The 23,877-nt window shown below is 33.1% G+C and overlaps 1 protein-coding gene across 4 annotated transcripts in view; it reads left to right on the top strand.

Annotated features, from left to right (window-relative positions):
- The window catches only part of LOC135125816 (uncharacterized), a 261,385-nt gene that overhangs the window by 183,394 nt on the left and 54,114 nt on the right, over window positions 1–23,877 (top strand). For 2 of the 4 annotated variants that reach the window (XM_064051523.1, XM_064051522.1), the window contains exon 5: window positions 8,381–8,544. In XM_064051523.1, the coding sequence (XP_063907593.1) occupies window positions 8,381–8,544 (164 nt within the window). Of the gene's footprint in view, window positions 1–8,380; window positions 8,549–10,953; window positions 11,113–23,877 lie in introns of those variants that run through there. The other 2 variants (XM_064051524.1, XM_064051525.1) reach the window with 2 other exon arrangements.

Below are 23,877 nucleotides of genomic sequence, written 5' to 3'. Positions count from 1 at the left end.
AAAAACATTAAATATTGAACTGAACAAACGATGGTGTAGTGAAAGCGGTCTCTGTAATTATTGCCGGCGCTTTCAGAATAAGTCACATTGTTGAAGTTGTTTGATTATTGTACCCTGCCACAATCAGGGACTTAATATCAAACATCGTCATACAATTCCCGATCTTGGCTTGTTAGAAATCAATGTAATCGCTGATTATGGCAATACAGTTTGAGCGGAAATGTCATGAAACGTAGAAAGATTGCATCAACTTTGATTACGACAGCATTCTCTGTGGTCCAGATTCTTAAGCAAACTTATTCGTTTTTGATGGAAACGAATATTTGAAATGTATAGATACTATAAAACCGTCTTCTTGTGTGACGCCGCACTGACAGAATCTCATCAATAACGTCCTAAAGCTGCGACATCAGATGCAAGCAAACAGAAAATGTTATAAAATTTAATAAAATGACTTTCAAGTCTGAATTTTTCCTGTTAAGAATGTGGATGTATTTCGAGAAAGTGGATCTTGAGAAGCGTAAATCATTACAGTGATCAGACAAATTTTGATTGCCGTTTTATTATCTTCATGATATGCCTAACGTATATTTCTCCTACCAGAAAGTAGAAAGGGATAAGTATTTGTAAGGTCAATTTCTTGTTTAAGTGTTGCAGATCGTCTGACGCTTTTTCTTTAGGTATTCAGTTTTCTATGTCATACTGTAGCTCGAAATGCTGCTAATTTTTCGTATTTCAAAAAGAGTCTTTGTTGTAAGAAAATTTAAATAATAGAACACAGACAAAGGCTTTCCTGAAATTTATTGTCTTGATGTCGCAACATCGTAGGCATATTTTCTTTTCAACTCATTTGTAATTATTTCTTGCTTGCGTTGTTTACGCACTGTAAACGTCGGAAACAAGAATTACCCTTGTACCGAAATCTCCTAATCAAATTTTCAGACTGGGAGTTACAATTCTTAGGAGTAGAGGAATATAAAGAGAATAATGAATTGATTTTGAATTGATGTAGTGCACTACACTGATTGCAGGAAATTTGACGTGTGTAGTTCTGATAACCCGTATCTTTCTCTTTTCTAATAATGCCTTACCATTATCCCAAAGGCAGTTATTCATCTTGCGAAAGAAGGTTTTAAATTGCGTTCAGTTTTCATCCCTAATAATTTATAGAGTCTTCTGCTAATCTTGGATAAATTCTCATCAGGATTTACGTCACGTAAGACTTTATGGACTGCTTCCATTTAATACTTTTGAAATCTATAAGACCAATGTTATTTCTAATCCGAATGGCGCAATTACATTAAAGTAGATTCCTCTGGGCTGTGCATCAGAAACATACTTTGCTAGATTTATTTCACAACACACTTTTTATAAATAAAATGTAGAAACTTTTGTTTCGCAGTTACAGCTTTATCAATAAAAAAATCTCGTGTGTCATTAACTGAACTGAATTATTTATTGCATGAAAAATAATTGGAAACAGTGTCCGAAGTTTATAATGTATACCACTAAAAGTGTAATTTACGAATGACGTCGTTCAATGACAACTTCAATGGTTTATAAAAACGTGATACAAAAATATTGTGTTTCAAAATGAGTACCCTACAAATTTTTTCTTTCGCAAAATCCGTAACTCTTCATTGAGACTCGTATGAAATAACATAATATTTCTAATAATTATTATTAATTAGTTTGTTGACTTTAAGCCAAGGAGGTATGCATGATTTCATGTTTGTTCAATATTTGGCAACTCCCAGAATATGAAAATTTAGTCTCACGGTCACAAAAATATTGATGTTCATTAACTCGCCTAAAAAAAACAAAAAAAGATGTTTCTTAGGCATGATTAAAATACTATGGTTTCACATTTCTTTGAGTGTGAAAAATTTTACTTCAAAACACTAGTTCGAAAAAAAGTAGGCTTAAAGTATAAGTGTTAAACATTCATAAACAGTGCTTTGGAAAGACCAGGTAGTTCTAGCAGGTGTTTAGTATGAATGTTTTGGACGTTTGAACAAGCAACGCAAAATCTGCATCCAGGTTGCATGTGAGAATTTCCAAAAAGTTTTCACCATGTTCATTTTCTCAAATTTTGACACAACTAATTAAAAATTGTTTTGAAATTTTAAGTTTACATTTTGTTGTGACAAAAATATCTCCTTCTCTTCCACGTCATCGATTAACGCTCGACTCGATTCGCTTCTCTTGCAACCCCTCCTATTCCAAATATTAGCACAATCTTCAAAACGTTTCCTTTGATTAAATTTTTACTTGCTTTATGAGATTAAACTAACTTCTATTTAAAAAAATATATATAATCGTCTGTTTTATTAATTACTTAACAACAAAATTACAAGAGCATTCAATGAAAAAAATACAGAAAATACTTTGAGGCATATTTTCCAAACAAACGGGTTAGCACTGAGAATTATAAAATCAAACGAAGTTACCTTAAGTGAAGTTCAATCTTAATCTGAATACTTTTACGAGATGATCATAATGTAATGTACTCTCCTGAGTACTGGTTAGTGGCACTAATTTAAAGCTCATGGTTCTAAAAAACTTTTGGTTTAGTAGGTACGTGCTGAGTATTGTTTCGCGTATGACAGTCTTCAATATTTTTAAACTTAAATAGTGCAATTATGGAGGGCAAAATTTATAGGTGGGTAGGGTGTGATCATCTCGTAAAAGCGTTCATATAATTAAGATAGAACTTCACTTAAGGTAAGTTCGTTTAATCTTATAATTATGTATCACAATGTATATGTTGAAACACAGTTGCGGAAACTAAGCGAAATTTGTTTATATAATCAAAAATAGAAATTAAACATAGTTAAATATTATATTCAAAGATATACTTTCTTCATAAAATTCGTTGTATTGGTAATGAGTTCCTTTAAAATTTTAGTAAGTTATTGAAACGTTCCGACGCTCCAGCAATTTTCCTAATCTCAATTCCCACTTCTCTATAATTTCTTTTCGATATAAATACGTGCTGTCTGCTACGAGAAACAAATTTGTTAGTGTCAGTAGTAATTTTCGCTGAAAATGTCTTAAGTTATTTTGTTAAATTAAATTTAATTCTGCGTTTATTTGTCTCATTTTTTGCTAATTTATACATAATGTGTCAAAAGTGAAAGGTTCTTTAACAAAATAACCATCACTAGTTAAATTAATAATTTTTAAAGTTTGGTTTTGCGAAATTTTTCAGGGTGCCCGGTTGTTTTGCCGATCATTGTATTTATATTATGGCATGATTAAACTTTGATCCTCAACATTTTTTCGCAGAGTGCTTATATTTGAAAGTTTCAGGTTAAAAAAATCACTCTGTATAATAATAAACATAGCAAAATATATACCCAAGTAACTGTTAAAATCTTAAATTTTACGAAAGTTGCCTTGCAATCATCTCGATATCTTAGTCTACCTATAACACATTTCCTTTGTTTAAAAATATTTTGTAACTGAGGAGAATGACTTCACACTAAGATGGGGTGATTGATGAGCTAAATATGAAGATATAAAAGCGGTTGTTATTACCAATTAATAGACGAAGATCATCCACGCCAGTATTAATCCAGAGTGATGGTTTTAACTTATTACTGAGGAGACACACAAAACAAAGCAGTTTATTTTTTTTTTCACAACCGCACATTCACGAATATTTATTGTACGTATTAGGTCCATTAAAATATCTATGAAAGTAACTTGTTTTGCCATGAACGCTTTTTTATTAATAAATCGCGGGTGGCACTCCCTAAATTTTTCACTAAAATTTTACCATTGTGACACACAGGACGATTTTTATAAATATTCAACCGAATTAATTATTTTTATTTAAAATCAAACCATTTCACTCGGACAGAACGAAAATTAAAATCCGCGATTGAGTCACTGCTGGTGGTCACTGTCGGAACAGGACCCAATTCCAGCCCAATACCGCGACTAGATGCACGGTTTCCATGGCAAAGGTGTAAACAAAACGTCTAAATGAGCCATGATTTGGTCTCCGTCTCCGCTTTTATCAACACTTCATCAGCAATGCAAAATCGTGTCATATATCCAAAACACAACATCTTGAGATGTAAGTTTTGATTAATTTTATACAAGTGGAGTGAGATAAAAAAAAATTACTTTTGATAATTAAGACAGAAATTTCCGGATCCCAAGCAACTTGATGGCATCATTAATTGCTTCTAGTTCTCTTAATGAAAAACAGATATTTTGGGTTTTATTTTGATGAACAACAATTTTCAATCAACCAGTTCAATCTGATTTTAGTTGACTTAAAATAGAGTCTGCAGTGCATACAGTTGTATCATCAGGAAAAAGAAGAATTCTGTTAGAAGGTACTGATTGTGGTAAAACATTAATTTGCCATAAGAATAACAGCGGGCCTAAAACAGAGCCCTCTGGTAATAACTTTACTTACTTTAAATCAAAGCGATTTTAGCAATTTATCTTAGATAAATTTATCTTAAATTTAAAATTGTAATATGTGATCTAACTTAACTGCTCCTCCTCTAGTCATAAGTTTATTTGTCTGATGAACGTCTTGTACAGCATATGGGTAGTTTAGGCAATATATTTTGATTGACATTTACACATTGTAGTCTGTTGGTAAAATAAGATTTTATTAGTTCAATACATTTTCTATCAAATCCATAATAAATTAATTTTTGCAACGCCATGGATATACAAAACAGACTGCAATTGTTTGATATTTATTTTCAAATGCTTAACATATTCACTGATACTATTTACAATGTGGTTCATAAATGACTTGTGAAACCAAATTGAAGTTCAGAACAAAATTTATTTTTTATAACATAATCATTCATCTCCTTTTTTCATAAAAAATCAAAAACTTTTCCCCGTGTAAGAACCAAGGATACTGGTCTATAATTATTCGTATCGTTAACATCACCTTTTTTATTTCCTGGGCGTAAGTTAAGGAAGTATAGTAATTGAGTCCATCGGACGAATAGACACTTTTATGTTTTTTCGACGTTTCTTGACCCCTAGAGTACGAAAGGAGTAGTCTCCCGTTTACATCTGCTTGTCTGTTTGTCTGTCTGGTGTCTGTACCCATTTTTATTAGTTACATAATCTCCAAGCTTAAGGCGTCAGTATGCTGACTGGAGGTCGTAAGTTGGATGCCAAACTTTGCTGTTTCATTTTTTCATTTTTTCTCTAGAGCAAATTTTTTATTGATCATCTTAAAAACGAGTCGCCCAATTCCTATATGGGAATTCTAATAATAATTTTCAGAACATTCCGTTCGACTGTGGTTTAATTAATAATTTTAGTCCTCTGTTTTGAGGTGACAAACTCATTCAAATCAAACAAATTTCTACGAGAGACGTTTCTATGGTGTGTAAACAAACACTTGAAGCCAAAGCTTATTATTGCTGAGAGGCCATCTTTACCTTTGGTTATCTACGTTGTCGGTATTTATGCAATTCGCACAATCTACTGCAATTTGCGCCCCCACGTCGCAGGAACTGCGGGGGTGTTATTTATGGTGCTGATTTTTACTTTATACAAGTTTTCACAAAAAAATCGTCGCCAAAATCTAATTTTATAATTTTCCAAAGCGGGATTTCTCGGACTTGTACTTCAGGAGCGAGGAAAATTCAGACGAAATAAACTTGGATCAGTTTTTGTAAATCGGAATTAATATCGAAATTTTGAAAATCTGGGGAAAAACACACTATACGTTTATTGAAAATTTTAGTCAGAGGAATGATTATAACCTTAATAAGATTTGTTGGTGTTTTTTTTTAATTATACACAAAAATGTCTTTGCATTTAGAGTGACTCAGAGAATCTGGACGTTTCGGGTAAAATCTCAATTCGGAGTCATAAACTAGATGTGTAAGACTATGTTATTTGATACAATTTAAAACCCATTTACTATGTACAATTTTGAAGTAACGTCATCACGTTAGTTATAAATACAAAATTTGACAACAATCGGCGCAGTACTTTCGGAGATTACCTGTCTAATAAAAATCAGGGACGGCAGACAGACGGACAGACGGAAAGACAGACGGAAAGGGGAGGCCTATTTCTTCATCCTCTAGGGGTCATGATAGGTCGAGAATATGCAAAATTAGAGAGTCGGCCGACGGACTCGTTTACAGTGCTTCCTTTGCTTACGCTCGGGAAGTAAAAATGCATTTATTAAAGTCGAAGCTTTGTCCGTTTGTGTTAAAATCAACATTAAAGTCATCGGTAATAATAATTTTATTATTTTTTTACAACTGTTTCCAGTTTTTACACCCGCAAACTCGCAGTGAAAGCTCTTTGCAATATTTTACAATATTTATGGGTTCCGATTTATAATTATGTTATGAATAAAAATTGCCACTTCACCTTGGGAAGTACAGTATCGCTACAGAGTAATTATTAAGACTGAGAGAAGTTTTTCAATTGGTAAAAACATTTCAAGTTCTAAAATTTTGTTGCTTAAGGATTAAATATTTAAATGAAACATATTTATTAGTTATTTCAAAATTGTGGTTAGTATTAATAACACTAGAATTACTCATTATTACCTACTATTTTATTTCCTCCTTTCTGGGTGCTGTTCTTTGTTGAAAAAACAATGACATTAATATGTCGCTCGTGGTCACCTATTTGTCTTCATTGTTCTTTCTTTGTTGACGAGATCGGTAAATATTTTGTATGATGAGCAGAAGTCCGAGTGTTTGGAGTTCATTTTACACACTGAACTTCAGGAAAATCCTTATTTAAAAGTTAATAAGTTGCTAAGTGGTTTTCGAAGATAAGGCACAAACGTAAATCAAAGCCTTTTTTTTACAATCGCTATATAAAGTGGACATTTTGATTGTCATTTTAATTTCGAAATGGCACGTTTTTAGACACAGAAGGGTCACTGGAAATGTTTATTTCTAAATTTTGCTGCGATTGTAGAAAAATTCTTGTTTGCTATACGTGCGGAATGACGTGTTGTCCAAACTCGTCCTACGGGTTGTTAGACAAACTTCAAGTCTAGTACGTAAAACACTACCATTTCGCAACTTGTACCAAAAATAGATATTAGGGTGCCGCTTTTAAACTATTCACCTGTGTTTCGGTACCAATAGTCTCATCCGTTCTAGCTACAAAATTTTCTTGTCTAGATGGTGCCCTTTTCCTTTTATATTGAGTCTTTTTAGACAGTCAAATTATGGACGGTATTTATGCAAATAGTTAGCAACATTGTACGTAATGTAGTGCGACCCTGTAATGTGGGTACAGTTAAACATTCTACTTTGGTGTTTTCAAAGTATTATTTTTGCACTATGTGTTATTGTACATTGGGGCCACTTCTCTGAAGCTCAAAGAGCCTTTATTATCCAAAAGTGGCCCATACGACTTGTAGCTGGTCTAAAAGATAGACATGAAACTAAGAAAAAATTCTAAATTGTAACATTTGACATGAAGGTAGTACTATACCATAATTTGCCTTATTCTATTATAATTATCAAATTGTGACTAATTACTAAACTGGATATGTGTCTAGATATGTTTCTATTTTTATTGTAAGTGTGTATCATTAATCTTTATATTTATTATTTATGTGAGTTTGATGACAAAATTTTGGGTCATTTGTACAATGACACTAACCTAATAAATGATTATTATTAGAACTGCATGTAAAAGAAGAATCAAACATTCATTAATCATTACCTTAGATAGAATGGGTTTCTAGCAAGAAATGTTTAGTGAGAAATGTAGAATCAATTACTTATTATTTTATAATTTTTGAGATTTAATATAAATTTTTATGTAAAAAAAAATATTGTATTCTCACATTTCTATTAGAATTACCTATTACTTAATGATTTTAATTAATATGTTTTTAGTTTAAATGTTTATGCAAATTAGCATTAGTTTTAGTTGTCTATAATATCAGCGGAAATTTTGTGGCTTCATCATGTATGTTACATGATATTTACTAAATCTCTGTAAACCCCAGAAGAATTATTTAGTAGCTTGTTTTTGCAAAGTATTAGTTGAAACAATGCTTATTAGCTTATTACATTAACAAACAGCAAAATATATTATGAATTTCTAATTTTGTAATTGTGTTCTTGCTTTTTTGCCACAACAGCCAACGCGCAACATTCCCGAATTTGCGGCGTCAATACTTATCTATCTCTATCTGTTTCAACCGCCGCCCCGCTTTCACGAGCACAAAAAAATTTGTCTTGAAAATATGTAAGGGCGCATTTATAAGCGCGTTATTTATGGCGCTCGACCGGAAATTAAAAAGGATGCCTAATTTTCGTCGGCGGAAAAATCACTACCTTATTTTCTCTTTCCATCAAAGTGAAAATCGCTACTGTACTCTCGCGTTATCTCTTTTCAGCGAAGTGAACAGCTCGAAGGTGACCGTGCTGGAAAGGGCCGGACTGTTCGACATTAGAGCAACGGCGGAGGTACCGTCTTTAAATGGCCCTGAGGAATTCTCGTGTGAGCTCCGCATCCCCCAGGCCAATTACACCGTCAGAAAGGAAGCTATCTATTATCCCGGTGGGTGAGCCTAATTTCTATATTTTATAAACTAAGCGCCACCTTTAGAACTAACGTTGCATGTGTGCCATCCACAACATACTTGAAAGAACATAAATTCAAAGACAACAACGACTGTGGTGAAAAGTTTTAATGCACTGCCTCGTTACGGTGCTACACAAAGAGACAATGATGGTAATACGTGGGATTCTTCTGGGAGGCATAGTGTCTGGGAGAGACGGGGTTATTAACGGTGCTCCGTCGGTGGAAAAAAATTATGGAGATTGCGTTTGGCTTTGCATGTTACAGAAATTTTCCTAATTTATATCGCAAGTGCAATATGGGTTTCTAAAAATAATTTGGCGGTTCTGTAGAAATTTCATTGCTAATTGGAGGTAACTAAAATTATTTCAAGTGTAGCTGGAAATCGAGAAACCACTTGTGCTCGAATCAAACACCAAAAATTCTCTAAATAAAATAAATTCGTTTGAGAATTTGTGTTTGTGACACTATTTACTAGTAAATAAACACATAATTATTTGGTAATTACCTTCCGAGGACTCTATTGCTAATGAGGGTTGTTTTGGGTAGAAGCTAAGGGAATACAAGTAAAAATAAATATTGATTGATTTAAAATTCTACCGTTTAAAACAGTATACTGGACTTCCAAAGCTTGGTTATTGATAACAGTATTAAATTGTTTATTAACTTATGATATCTGTAGATGTAACCACTTTATAAATAATTTGTTATGCAGGTTCTTTAATTGAAATGCCCTGTATATTTCTGGACATTCAGACACTGAACTTCAAAATATCGGACCACTGAAAGAATTTCCATTAACAGAAACAATTAAATTTTTGTTATTTATGAGAAAATTGTTAAAGTTTTCTAGTGGTCTCCTGGAGGTCCTTTATTGATTTTTGAAGATGTAAAAAAAATTACATTGTTGAGGTTTTTTATCTTCGCCGATGTTACAAAAAATTTAATGCGTCAAATATAACTCCCAGGTCTTTGAAATACTGTACTCTTTCAATGATGTAAGCATTTATATTATAGCCATAACTAATAACAATTCATTGTTTTCGGGAATAGGGTAAAATTTTGCATTTATCGTAATTGAGCGATTTTGTACACACCATCTGTGTGGGATTTTGAGACACGATTGTAGAAAAATACAGTCATAGATGAAATTTATTTCAGCAGATAACTTGAAATCATCCGCATACATTAGTTTATTGCTTGGTATCACATCAACCAGATCATTAATGAAAAGCAAAAACAGTAACGGGCCTAGGTTCGAACCCTGAGGCACACCCAAATATGGACTAAAGGACCTTGAAGTAAAATTTATATATCTGACTACAAATTGTTTCTGTCGTAAACACGAAGTAAAAAGTTTAGATAGTAGATTCTCTAGAACGATCCTTGCGAAAAACATTGAAATTTGGAGGAAATAATTAATTGCTGGAAATATCGCTAGATAGCCAGGACTCGGAAATAGCTATAAAATCATATTCACATTTTACGGAATTATAAAAATTAACTACTTTCGAGTTTAGCCCTCTAACATTTTGATAAAAAATGTAGATGTGTAATTGGCTATTAGTTTAACTTAACTATGGTAGGAATTCCGTGGACGTAACGTATCTTGAAATTCGTTTCTTCATTCGTAATTCATTCATTTCTTCTTTTAGTTGCCTATAGAAATCTATTTGTCTGGGTACTTTGTCAAAGGAAATGGAGATTTCCTTATTATTAGAAGAATTACGTAGCAATTTAGCATTTAATAAAGTTCAAATTATTTTTGTCCAAGATGAAGTAAATAGTGTCAAATGTCAATCAGCATTCGTTATTAAATAAATACACCGGAAAAGCTTAAAAAAGTTAGGTTATGATTGACATCTGTTCAGGACATCGGCAATCATTAATCTGCACAACGAGGCGGCAAAATTTACGAAATTTAAAAGAAAACTTGATGTACATTCTTTTATAATCACCAGCAATACATAAATAATACATTATTGGAGTCGCCAATACATAGTTAATACTTTACTGTTGAAAAAATAAGATTATAAAATTCGAAACAAATTCAGAATTATGTACACAATTGTATGTACTGTTATACAGAATTATAAATATGTATATTACTATTAATAACTATTTTGTATCCTTGTGTCCGATCTATTACGAAATTTAAAGATTAAATGCTTCTTAGTTTTTTTAGATTTTTCTGATATCTGTAACAAAAGATAGAAGTTATACATCATCTTATTAAAACATTTCCTAATCACTAATATGTATCACAGGTTGATCATAAACTTTTCTACTAACTCATAAATATCACGTAATGTAGCTTTTTCGTCATGACTGATCTAGTCATCATCATCTGGGAATCAACCAGAAGGATACATTTTGTATAAATTTCAGGCTATTCGCCCAGAAAAACCCAAACGAAATCTATTGAACAACAGGAATAACAAAAGTGGAATACTTTAATTGGCCGAAATCCCTAAGGTACATCTGATTGTGAAATGAAAAATTCTGGATTCTTGTTTATAAATAAATAATTTTTATTTTTGCATTAAACAGGTTTTTAACTAGCGAAGTTTAACCCACTCTGTTGAAGTTTCAGTATCACTTATATTGGTGCCAAACAATTGCGAACATTGGTAATTTCTTAAAAAATGACTTGTTTGAGTGCAGGTTTAGTAAAAAACAGCGCTGTAATGCGTTTCTGGAGTACAGGGGAGAAACGAAATGCTTTTGTGCTATTATTTAAATGCAAAAAATACTCGTATATAAGTATTTATCAAATGGATAATAACAGCTCAGCACAAAATTGGTAGAGCATTGATCAAAAGCAGTGGCGGCTCGTCAGATGAGGCAAGTGAGGCGGCGCCTCACAGCATATGTCTTAAGAACAGATTGACTTAATTTATAATTAAAAAAGAGTTTTCAATGCATTTTTAGTTACAAAAATATGTTGAAATGGGAAATCTGTACATGATTTTTTATTTTTTACGCTTCCTGCTGACATTTTTCGTTGAATACCGTACGATTTATGCCCCTAGTTCTTTAACTGAAGCGGCCAGAACTTCGGTTCACTTGAACCAGCGAAGCCCAATCACAGACACGGATTTCCATGGCTTGGCTCCTATACTCCTATACATGAGTTCGCTCGGAACTGAGGCGATATCTTCGGTGCTTCTCGGCCAATTTCGGCGTACTCATGAAACCATTTTTCCATTTATTTTACAGAACGGTAGGGTTGCGGGGTGCGTGGGTAATTAGCATGAACGTGAATAAAAACCCACGTGTTGGTGTTTTGTGTTATTGTCTCTTTCATAGGTACAGGTGAGTGAAAAATGAATCCCGAGTACGATATCGTCATGTTGCTTCTTGAAACGCCGTTTTCACGGCGAACCGATCTAGAACGTCGGCAAATTTTGCTAAATATCGAGCAGTCAAAACCGTTAATTCATTTAAATTTCATTGATAAGCGACAGAATCGTCAGTACTCCAAGTTTTTTAAATCAACTTGGTACCTACGAAACATATAAATGGCTCTGCCGTAATATTTACACAACATCCCGGGATATAACGATTTATAGAATTTCATCCGAAGTGCAAAATTACATGAAAGTTCCAAAGTACACATTAAAAATTTCATGGGCTTAAAACGTTTAGAAAAGAACACATCAACTATTCCCGAATCCCTCCAAGAAAGTGCTACTTTCAACAAAATTTTGACTTGTAAAAACATTGTTGATTCAATGTGTTATGGGTGTTATTATTATTATTATTATTATTGGGACCTACCACTGACCCAGGAATGACCGGTATTCAGGCAAGACTTCTATTATTACTAACTAGTAAGACCAAGTAATATTACGATTATTGTCAAACTTCTATCATCGCCTCACCACATCAGACAGTCACGAGCCGCCACTGATCAAAAGTGAGGTTAGATGAAGGAATTTCGTTGAATAACCTTTCGTCGAAACCGTATAATTTAGTTTCAAGTTGAATTTCATTTCAGTACATCTTTTTTCCTGGACTTTTGCTTATAGAGATTTAATAGTGCGAACGAGAATTATTACAGGATTCCTCTTTATCCGATCGCAGACCTCAGTGACTTCGAGCTGCATTAGAAGATTTAGTGATGAGATTTAGATTAACTGATCTTTAAGAGTTCTAAATAGTGTGTAGGACAATTAAATGACCCTAATTATAGCCATTAAGAGAGAAATTTAAAATAAATCGACCTAGCAAACGTCCCAAAATAAGAACAACATCTGCACCATATATATCTTCAATAGTGTACAACAAATATCACCCTTTGTGCAGTTACAACCGGAACGACCACAACTAGTCGGTTTTCAATTAAGTTTAACCCAGAAAATTCATACCTGTTTTTATTTTCATTAAACAGTACGGCTAAATGTCAGTTTAAATTGGATACTCGCATTTAAATCTTTCCGAGGAATTTTTAAATCCCTTTTAAACAAATAACACTGTTACGAATTTTAGTATTTTCATTCGTTTTACACAATTAATTTAAAAATCATTCTAGTTTGATCGTATGCAATTGTTGCATATACGATAAAGTTTTTCTGCATTAACTATAGAGATTTGAGCAAATAAAATGTCTGGTTATATGTAAAATCGAGAGAGATTTTAAATGAAGTGTCATCTGACTCACTTGGTTATTTAAAATTTTCCATCAGAATAGCAAACTCGCCATATTTGAAAACGTTAATATTAATTAAGTTCTGAAATTTTAGGCAAAAATATTCATTTATTAAAAACTGAATATGAGGAAATTGATTTTAGAAAATCACGTATTTTACATCAAACTAGCAAAGCTTCCAGGAAAGAACGGATGCCGTTCTAAAAAATTAAATACAAGAATCTCAAAAGAGGACATCAAGTGGTGCCCCCAATAAAATTTACTTTATAAAGGTAGGTACTGTAATGTTTTAAAAGTCCGCGTAAGGACCAAGTTTTTTCTAGTTCTTAAACTTGGTAAAAATGCATTGATATAATTTGTGTGCGGTAAGTGTGCTGAAAAATTTGATCATGAAAAAAGTAAACTCACAGTTCTCCAGATAAGATTGACTTAATGTACTACGTCTACTTATCTACTGACGATTTTATTAGTCACACAAAAATTAATATGCAACGGCGCTAATAAAACTGAATTATAAGTACAGTTTTATTGGGTTGATATTTTTACTTCCTGAGCAATTGCATAAACAACTATGGTAATAACCTAATAAGATCATTTTGTCAAAAATAAAACTCCTGTTTTGCTTTGTCTCTCCTGTTCGTTGGAAATTTTTAGTACAGATAATTTTTAAGCACTTAACCGATTGAACTGAAAACCATAAAACACTGATCAGAATTTGTCTATTTATACTCTCTAAAATATCGTATTAAAATTGAAAAGCAAAATTGGCAATTTAGATTAAAAGCTACATCACACGGATTTCCTTAAAATATTTATAGCAACTAAAGTGGATTTAGGGATTACAGAATATTAACTCAAATTGATTTATCCATTTTCCCCCAGAACTTTATTGAAACTACGCTTTGAGATATGGTATTACATATAATTATGTCACTCAGTCAATTTATTAACATTGATTACTGAAAATATTTTGTTTGTTATTTCAGAAACGGTTTTTCTAATTTATTTTTTTGAAATTACATTATGATCGTAGTTACGTTATGTAGCTATCTTTAATTTTTTTGAAATACTAGAAATATATTTAGTATTTGAGTATGTAACTATTACAATGTGACTTGAATTTACTCCAACCAAAATTGTATCTTGTGAAAACAAATTACCCAAAAATTACAGAAGTTTCAAATCTTGTAAATATTTTCTTTTGAAAAAGGATGTGATATTACATTTATGTACAAAAATAATTTAAAAATTTGTTAAAAACATTGTTAAGAATAACTCAAAAGTGATGGACGCTGATAATGAGTTAAACCATCATAGGCAAATTCTAAATTTATTTATTTATGTATTTATGTATTTATTTATTTAAAAATGAAATAGGGCGGAGGCTGGAGCCTACTATGCCCAAGGGACAAATGCTACAAAAATAATTTATATACAAGCTAAGTATTATCAATTGCTATTTTGAAACTGATTAAAGAAGGACTTTCCATTATACTTGGAGATATGGAGTTTCAAATACCAAAAATCCGTTCTGGGAGGAAGAGTTGTCTCATTCTTGTTTTGAAAGCATATTTACGTAGTTTTAGTCGATGCACTCGTGTTCTTGGATCAACAGATCTTGAAAGAAGATGACGAATAGGTGAATCGAGTTGTGATAATATTTTAACTTTACTGTTCTGCAAAAATATTTGCAATTTTGTCATTATCTGAAATTACTGCACCAGTAGAATCTCTCAACTGTGGTTTTCGAACTGATCCTCCAAGAGTGTCACGGATGTATTTGTAAAAAGACTTAGGGTTTTTATTTCGAACAAGTTGAGCTTCATATGTGGATTTAGCATTTTTAATTTTCGACTGATTTGAAAAAGTTCGAAGATCAGCATAATTTACCACATTACCAGTACGTTTGAAGGAGCGCCACAAATTACTCAATCATAGCAACAACCTATTCCTCATACGTCCGGAGATATTCTCTAGCTGAACCGAGAACATTCGAAGAAATTTTAACATATGGCAAAACTACTGAAGCAACTGAAGCTGATCTAAACAAAATGGAAATCTCCAAAACAGAAACAGTTTACAAAGTCAAACAAAAGGGATCAAACAATCAACAGGTCATCTGTAAAAACTGTAAGAATAAGTGGCACATTGAAGGTTGTAGTAAATGCCCAGCCAGAAAAGCAATATATCACACATGTGGGAAAAAGGGACATTTTGCCAAAGTGTGCATGTCAAAAAAAGCACAGTATACAGCTAACAAAAGTAAACATCACATTTTTACGTCACCAGGGTATCAGCCTGATCCCAAAAAGATAGAAGCAATTTCAAACCTGCAACCCCCAACAATTACCTCAGAAGTTAGAAGTCTTCTCGGCATGATAAACTATGTAAGAAAGTTTTTACCAAATTTGGCGAACAACTCTGTCAAGATTCGGAAACTTCTCTCCGAAAAGTCACTTTCCTTGTGGAGTTCCGAAAAACAAGCAACTTTTGAAGAGATCAAACAACAGACAACACAAATTAAACGCTTGGGTTATTATGACATTAAGTACAAGACTATGGTTCATGTAGATGCTATCGCACATGGCCTAGGAGCAATGCTCTCATAAGAACAGCCAACAGTCAAACTAAATATTATATATAAGCTAATAGCGGTGGTGAAAACCACCCCCCACAACTATTTTTGAATTTTATTCTGATACTTGTAACAGAACCATAACGAAAACAGTCGGTATCGGTAGTGCCTCGTTAGTACAAAATTATTTATTATCAAACAGTGTTTGTGTTTGATATGATCCTTCGAAGTCATCACCAATTTATTCTTGAGCTTTCGGAGAGTTATGTTAATTTTATAGCGCATAGAAATCTGCCAAACAGGATGAAGGTGCAAGAAGTGCAAGAAGAAACAGCCAACGATTCAGCTCTTGTTCTACTGCAGCAGGCAATTAATGATAGATCCAGCAAGCTATGACACAAACTGGAACTAAAAAGCTACAAAAAGATGCAACATGAATTTTCGATCACGCAAGGAGTTATACTTAGGACACAACAAATACTAATCTCAGCTAAATTACGAAAAATAACACTAGAGTTAGCCCACATGGGACACCAAGGGATTGTCAAAACGAAGCAACTGTTATCCCCGACTCCTGTAAAGTCTGGTTTCCTGGTCTAGCCTCCTGAGACCCGAGACTTTAATTATTGTCCGATTTGAACAAAACTCGAAAACAACGTTCTCTAGAGTGTAAAAAGCATATACAAATTTTTTCAAAATTTTTATTGCAATACAAATACAAAAAAAGGATTGTCCATTCTAATGGACCAGAGGACATTGTGACTAAAAGTATTAGCGCATATGATATTCTTTAAAACAATTTTTGTTGCCTGTAATACATAAGTAAACGTTGCAACATTCACAAACAAATTTTGTTATGCTTTTGCAGCCTCGGTTTTTGCAACGTACTGAGTTTTTTAGGTCAGCAGCCAAGTTTGGAAAGTGTTGGGTTTTTCTTTTAGCTTCTGATGTACACGGTGAAGATTTTGAACCAGAATTCCTAGTCTTTAAGAACGTAAGGGATCCACCGTCCGTGACACCATGTCATTCTACGTCATCTAACAAAAGATTTGCGACTGAAATTTTAAAGTCAAGAAACTTTAAAATTGATTTTGGTCTATCACCAAGTGCCCGCCTGTCATCTCGATACTGAATCCATGCATTAGCGATACCTAAGTCAAATAAATGTATAATGGTTTTTACAGTCCATTTGTTTGTTCTAATGTTCATACGATAATAACTGATCATCTTGTCAATTAAATCAATTCCACCCATATATGCGTTGTACTCTCTAACTATGTTGGGTCTTTTTACAGTTATATATCGCGAATCTTTCTTAGACCAGCGTCTGCACTCATCTTGGGGTTCTATTTGTAACGCTGTTGACGCAAGCAATACAAGCTTCATGTTAACTTTCGAAATCAGAATATTCTCCTTGTTGGTTGTCCTTCTGATTGATTGTGTTGAAAATTTCTTGTTCAATTTCAAAATCATCGTCATCATCTGGGAGACCTATTTCTGAATCATCGGCTTCTAAGCATTCTTCGCCAAATCGTAAATGCGTTTTTGATCCAAAAACATCTAAAACAATTATTTCCATTAGGCACTACGTCCTAGCGTCCACCTGAATGGGCGCGACTTATTTTTCCATGTAAGTTAACATTGAAGCAATATGGACATAAAAATTTATTAACACACAATCAACTATACTGTAACTAATTAATACTGACCGAAAATTTAGATAAAGTGTACTTACCGTCAATTGTTTTTGACTTACGTGACTCCATTTTAATAACAAAACGATACTGTGCATAAACACGTTGAAACACGTGTAAATGGAATACCGCCAACCAGATCGCTCTATTTGGATGTCCACTACGATGGACCGTGGGATGTGAGACGATGTATACGCTGTGTAGCGTATAAATAATTAAAATCGGAGTGTCCATTTTAATGGACGTTGGGTCTCAAGAGGCTAGACAAGCTACTTAACTGAAAGCATGGTGTTACAATGTTTGGCTTGTCAAGCGGCGACACCCAGTCATGAAAAGATTTTATTACTAACACCAGAAGGCGCCAAGTACCCCTTTGAAATGGGTAGATATAGATTTTGCTGGTCCATTCCCAAACAACAAGTATGTACTTTTGATAGTAAATGCATTTTCTAGATTCCCAATAGCAGAAATAGTCCCGTCGACAAATATTTGCAACCCATTCTAGAAAAAATTTGCGCAGTATTTGGAATACCACAAATGATAAAAACCGATAACAGTCCTCCCTTCAACGAACATGAAATGTCTGACTTTTTAGATAGTTTCAACGTTAAACATCACCGAGTTACCCCTCTGTGGCCTGAAGCGAATGTTTGATATGTGCAGACTTTGGGACCAATAAATTTGAAACACAACTGCAACAATTTATACTAAACTACCGGAGCACCTCACATGCAGCTAAGGAGGAATCACCGTTTCAATTGATATTTAAACCATAAAACAACAATTTTCTGCCTTCTTTACAACAATTACAGCAACCCGATCAGGAAATCACACAGAAAGAAACCTTGAAGCGTCAACAAAGGAACAACATGAAACGACACAACTTTCAAATCAGAGATCCAGTTTTGTGCAAGCAAAGGAAACAACATGTTTTATCTCCACTTTACGACCCAAGACCCTGTTACAAGAGTGAACATCAAAGACACACAGATTACGGCAAAAAGACCTGATACCTGATTCACTAGAAACTCCTCCCTCTTTAAACATTTTATTCCCCCATCATCTCCCGAGCCTCCACCAGCTGAAACCCCCGGTCAAGACCCTAATGAAAGGCCTGTCAATATGCGTCCCCACAGACAACGACGATTACCTCAAAACCTAAAGGATTACGAATTATAGAGCACAGTATTAAAATATCATGTTAATTATGAGAATTGTTTTGTTAATTTTTAGAAGTGTTTCTTTTAAAGGTAGGAAGGAATGTAGCAAAGTTTAGGCTGGCATTATTTAAGTTAGAAGACTGTATTAGTAAGTTTGTTTTGACAGTAAACGGTTACCAAAGAACGTTTGATTTAACAACAAAAGCATCAGCAAACAGACTCAGATACACCAAAACACTACAGTAGCAGCGCCATAAGTGGCAGCAGCATCAATGGGTTTAGTTAGGGGATCAGGATTAAGGGAAACTTGTTGTTGGATTGTACACTGACTGGTTATATGACCAGTCTGGCGACATTTAAAACAATCTTGGTTATCATGTGTTAGCTAGTTTCTTCATATTTTAATGCCAAGGTGGAGGGTAGTTCTATTGTAGTATCCGCCCTTACAAATATTTGGCGTCTGAAGCTTAAGACGTGGTTGTAACCTTCATTTTGAATACCTGCCAATAAATAAGATAGAAGAGAAACAGGTTTGTAACCAGGATCTTGATATGATGATCATTTGCTCAGGAATAGTGAATTGCCGAATGCCAACTTCTTGATTATTAATCGTTAAATTCGGATGCTTTGCCAGTAAACGGTCGTAACTCGTCTACTAAAGATTTTTCCTTGAGGTAGGTACATATTCGATTGTTTGAAATTTTAGAGGCAAAAAAAAGATTCTTTGACTGAATTATGTTGATGACAGCAACAACATAATCGGTTAGTTTGTTGTTGTTGACTGCATTGAGGATGATGGCTTGATCTTTCTTGGGGAATTGCAGATGAGGATTAGAAGAAAGTGAAGTACTCTTGATCGACGGTTAAATTGGTAAATATATAGATTGTAACCAGAACACGTTCATAGTATAACTGGCTGCCAACCTCAGCAAGAAAAAAACCAGAAAGTTATCAGAGCGTTTTTACAAGAAAACCACTGGTAATTACAACAGTGAGGTTGGAGGTATCACCTTTCACGTGTATGAACCCAAACCTTCTATAATCTTCAGAATAGAGAGGTCCACTAATAAATCACACACAGTCGAATTTTCAAATTTTTCACGCAAATACTACTTTGAAAAATGTGTCCAAAAGAGACACACTGACAGTTGATGCACCAGTCGTGAACTTTTAAATGATAGGTTATCTAGATGATAGCTTAATCAGTTAACAATACTCCAGTTATATTACAAACCGGCTGAAGCTAGAATGAGGAATTCTAACCTTTTGTTGTAGACATATACATATGTCACAGGAAGTAGCCAATCCTTGCGAAAAACTGTTACTTTACTTCAAAACTTTTACGAGATAAAAAATTTTAAACCATTAAATCTTGGAGTGAATTGTGTGAAACTGCACAAGACTAATCTGGAAGGATTCAATGAAATTGACTACAGCTGCACATATTGCTAAAAAATGTGTGTTAAATTAAGTATACTATATCATTGATCATTAAATATATATCATTAATATTTAAATTTAAAATTTATATTTCCAAATCATTCGTATTTAGAAAAACATAAATTATAACAATTATTAAAAAATATATAACAAAATAATATGCTGCCTTATGATATAGAACTTAACAAAATAAGAAAACTTTTTTCTTTTATACATATAAAACCAAGTATGTCGTCCTCATGTATGTAATCTCTTATGCGTCGATCCTTTGATGTATTTTAAAACATTAAGAAACTTCAAATGGTAAGAAAAATCCCAAAAATGCGCTAATGTAATCAGTTGCACGTTTCAATAATCTACAAAATTCATTTTTACAAGCGCGCATTTAATTGGAATTCAGATTAAAATTTTATGAAACTTCCTCATTCAAGAAAAATTTCAACGAAAACCACGCGTGCATAAAAATGAACCGGATAACTCACCGTAAAAGCAGGTTAGGAATAGAAAACCGCATTCGTTCGTATTCTTTGTTACACGAAAAAAGGAGTTCTCGTTCTCTGAGTCGTGCTTTTTTGCTTATAAACAGCAAAAATACGCTCTTGTAGTTTTCATGTGGCATACTTTTTGTAGAATTATCGGTTACTTTCAACTATGCATAATGAAGTCATGTATACTTTATAGTAATATAATAACATTTATTGACAGGTGTCAGTTTAAATACAGTGAAAAAAATAATGTAGTCTCTATGGTCTTCTGATTTTTTGCAAGGCACTGTACGGTCGTGGACAGTGCATTTCGTCCACCCGATTTCTTTGACAGAAAAAAACTCTAAATTAGCCCTTAGATCTTTCTAACCTTTTTTTGTCATTTTGACATAAAGGGGCAAACATTTTTTTATACGATAACTAACACTAGTCCGCGGTAAGCCCAAAAGTGTAGCGACATCCCGTCTTGGAAAAGAGATATTAGTTTACCTTAATTAAAATAACTAATCGATGGCAGGTTCGAAGCTAAATTAAATTTGACAATACTTACGTCAGTCATCATGACAATAAATTACTGACTACAGTGAATTTTTGTGAATTCGCGTGAATTGTGTGGACGAAATTCACTGTCCGCGACTGTACGTATACAGCAACTTGTTTACTTGTTATCGTAAACAAATTGCAATTATTACGTACAACAAAACATACACTAGCATATATTTATGTAAATTTATCAGCTTGCATTTTATTTTGACCTACATTTTAGCACACAATATTACATGTTATATTATTTTCTAACACACAACACAAACAGTCCAGTGTTACTTTCATAATTATCGTAGAACCATTATCGTAAGCAAAATCGTTTACTTAATTTTAATACTAGAATAAAATGAGGCCTATCTTATTGTGTAGATTAAATAATAATTCATTGTTTTCGTTATAAATAAAAACGTATTTCTTCATTTAACCAATACTAATACTAATAAGTCAGTTAATTTATTAGTAGTAAACCTACGAGTAGTATATAGTGTTGGGTATGATAATAACTTTACTTTTTCTATTTAATTGAGGAAATTTTACTCCAAATATACATACTTTTTATTTCAACAGCAAAAGCAGTAATCGATGCCATCTTTCACAAATAAAAAATATCTAATTTCTTAAGATGCGTTGTGCAAGCAATTGTAAAGAATAAAAATATACTACGGCACTAGAATTACCGAAGGGAAGACGTGATCACATGAAAGTCGCATGAACTGCCTGCGCGAAAGCTTACTGAGTCGACCTTCAGTTTACAATAGTATAATCAAATCAAGACAAACTCGAACAGAACTCACCTAAATGCTTATGTTATGATAACTTTGAAACATCTCCAAGATTTCAAAGCGTTTGGTTTTGCAGTTCCTGATTAAATCAATAAAATAAATTCACGCATTCATGAATTTTTTGAGTCTCCCTGTAAAAGCAAATCCCAAACATATGAACGGAATGACAAATCACAACTACAGACTCATCATATTTTGCACATTTAAGATTTTGAGTTGACGTCATCAATTTTTTGGAGGAGATAAACAAACATATTAATATAACATCTAAGTTGGGTTCAATTTGTACTGCATATCTCGTTTTTAGACTGACCTAATGCTCAATGGGCCATGAGAGACTCAAGTTCTCTACACGTAAACCATACTTTCTTAATGTCTCAAACCTGCGACACTCAAGTTGCACATTAGCAACTTAGTACTTTTGTGTAAGTGACTCGGGTAATTATAAAGTTGAGTAAAGGCACTGATAAATTAAATAACACATACATAAATTCCACCAACCTAGAAAACACGTACTAATTAATTTCTACTTGTTTCACGTCACATCAAACATCAAACATTAATGAAAATACTGTCAGTTGTTTTAGATCTACAATAACGATAAAACTAGTAAATCTCTATGTTAAAATTTCAATAAAACTAATGCACTGTTTTAACAAATCCGTCAATAGCAGTATCTGTCAATAATTTATTCAAAGTAATAATTTTCGATGAATGTTTACAACGACGACGTTAAACCAAACACCTGAAACATTAAAACTGTAAACACAAAGTTTGTGCAACTTTTTTACCGGAGAGGTAAACACTACTAAAAAATGCAATACCCAATCTGCAACCGCTAAAATTATTTCTAATTCATTAACACCCTGTATATACGACGAACCGCTGTGGAGCATCATGTATTTTTAAATTGTACCGCCAGACTGCTACAGATTTACATATAAAATTGATAACAGAGACAGAATTTCGTGTAATGTATCTGTGTATTGGGATACATAAAAACTTCACAGGAACAACTTAGGGAATACGACTCTATGTTTTAATATTTGCTTTAAATACCTTGATTACATTTTCTGTTCGCCGTTTAAGTCATTTCGAACATCCATCGATCCTTTTTTTGCTTAATTTGTGCTTGAGGTGATTAGACGAAAATGCTTAAAGCTGTAATTTAAACTCTTCGGTAGAATTAATTCGTAATTAATACATCGTGAGAATGAAAAAATGTAGATAATTTAAAGGTTTCTCCACCGACGTGGAATAACCCGTATATATTTCAGATTTTAAACGTAGCAGACCTTCATCCTGAAGCCGTATATTTCAGAAATATTGCTACAGATAAAACGTGTCGTCTTTATAATGTGATATGGATTTCGTTTCAGCTTAGTAAAATGAAATCTCCAAATCTGTGCTACGAGCTCAATACGTCTGCCACTAGCAGAGATTATTAACTTTCAATGCTCGGTATTTTTATTAGAAAATTCTGTTAGCATATTTTGGCAGAAATCAAATAATAATAAAAGGAACAAATTTGGTGTAGTTGACTTACTTGATGTGTGTGCGTGTATGGGACGGTATTGATTTGACCTGCATGCTCAACAGACGGTGGCTTTCTGAAATGTTGACAAACTGTTCATTAGTAAGCCTCATTAATTATTTTGAATTGTTAGGTATTTAGATAAAAGCTATCGCTTTTGTAAAATTTATTTATATAATTAATTCATTATGTATGTAATTTTATCTTTGATATAAAAAAATTGGCGCAGTCGGTGGGATGACAACTGAACGTAAATTAAAACTTGTGCAAACTTTAAAAACATGTCTTACGTAAGTTTTTCGTCAATTATTATTAATATTAAACATATATAAGTACTTTAATAAGTAGATTTTTTACTACACTCGTACCAATCACTCAAGATCAATAACTCGAAGAATTCAACAGACCAGAAACTGTTCAAACTTTGGATAAGGGGAACATTCTT

This window comes from Zophobas morio, unplaced genomic scaffold (assembly GCF_036711695.1).
Source record: "Zophobas morio isolate AGI-343-1 ecotype UQ-CSIRO unplaced genomic scaffold, CSIRO_AGI_Zmor_V1 ptg000009l, whole genome shotgun sequence".
Classification (NCBI taxonomy): domain Eukaryota; kingdom Metazoa; phylum Arthropoda; class Insecta; order Coleoptera; family Tenebrionidae; genus Zophobas; species Zophobas morio.
This window is presented reverse-complemented; position numbering and strand designations above follow the sequence as displayed.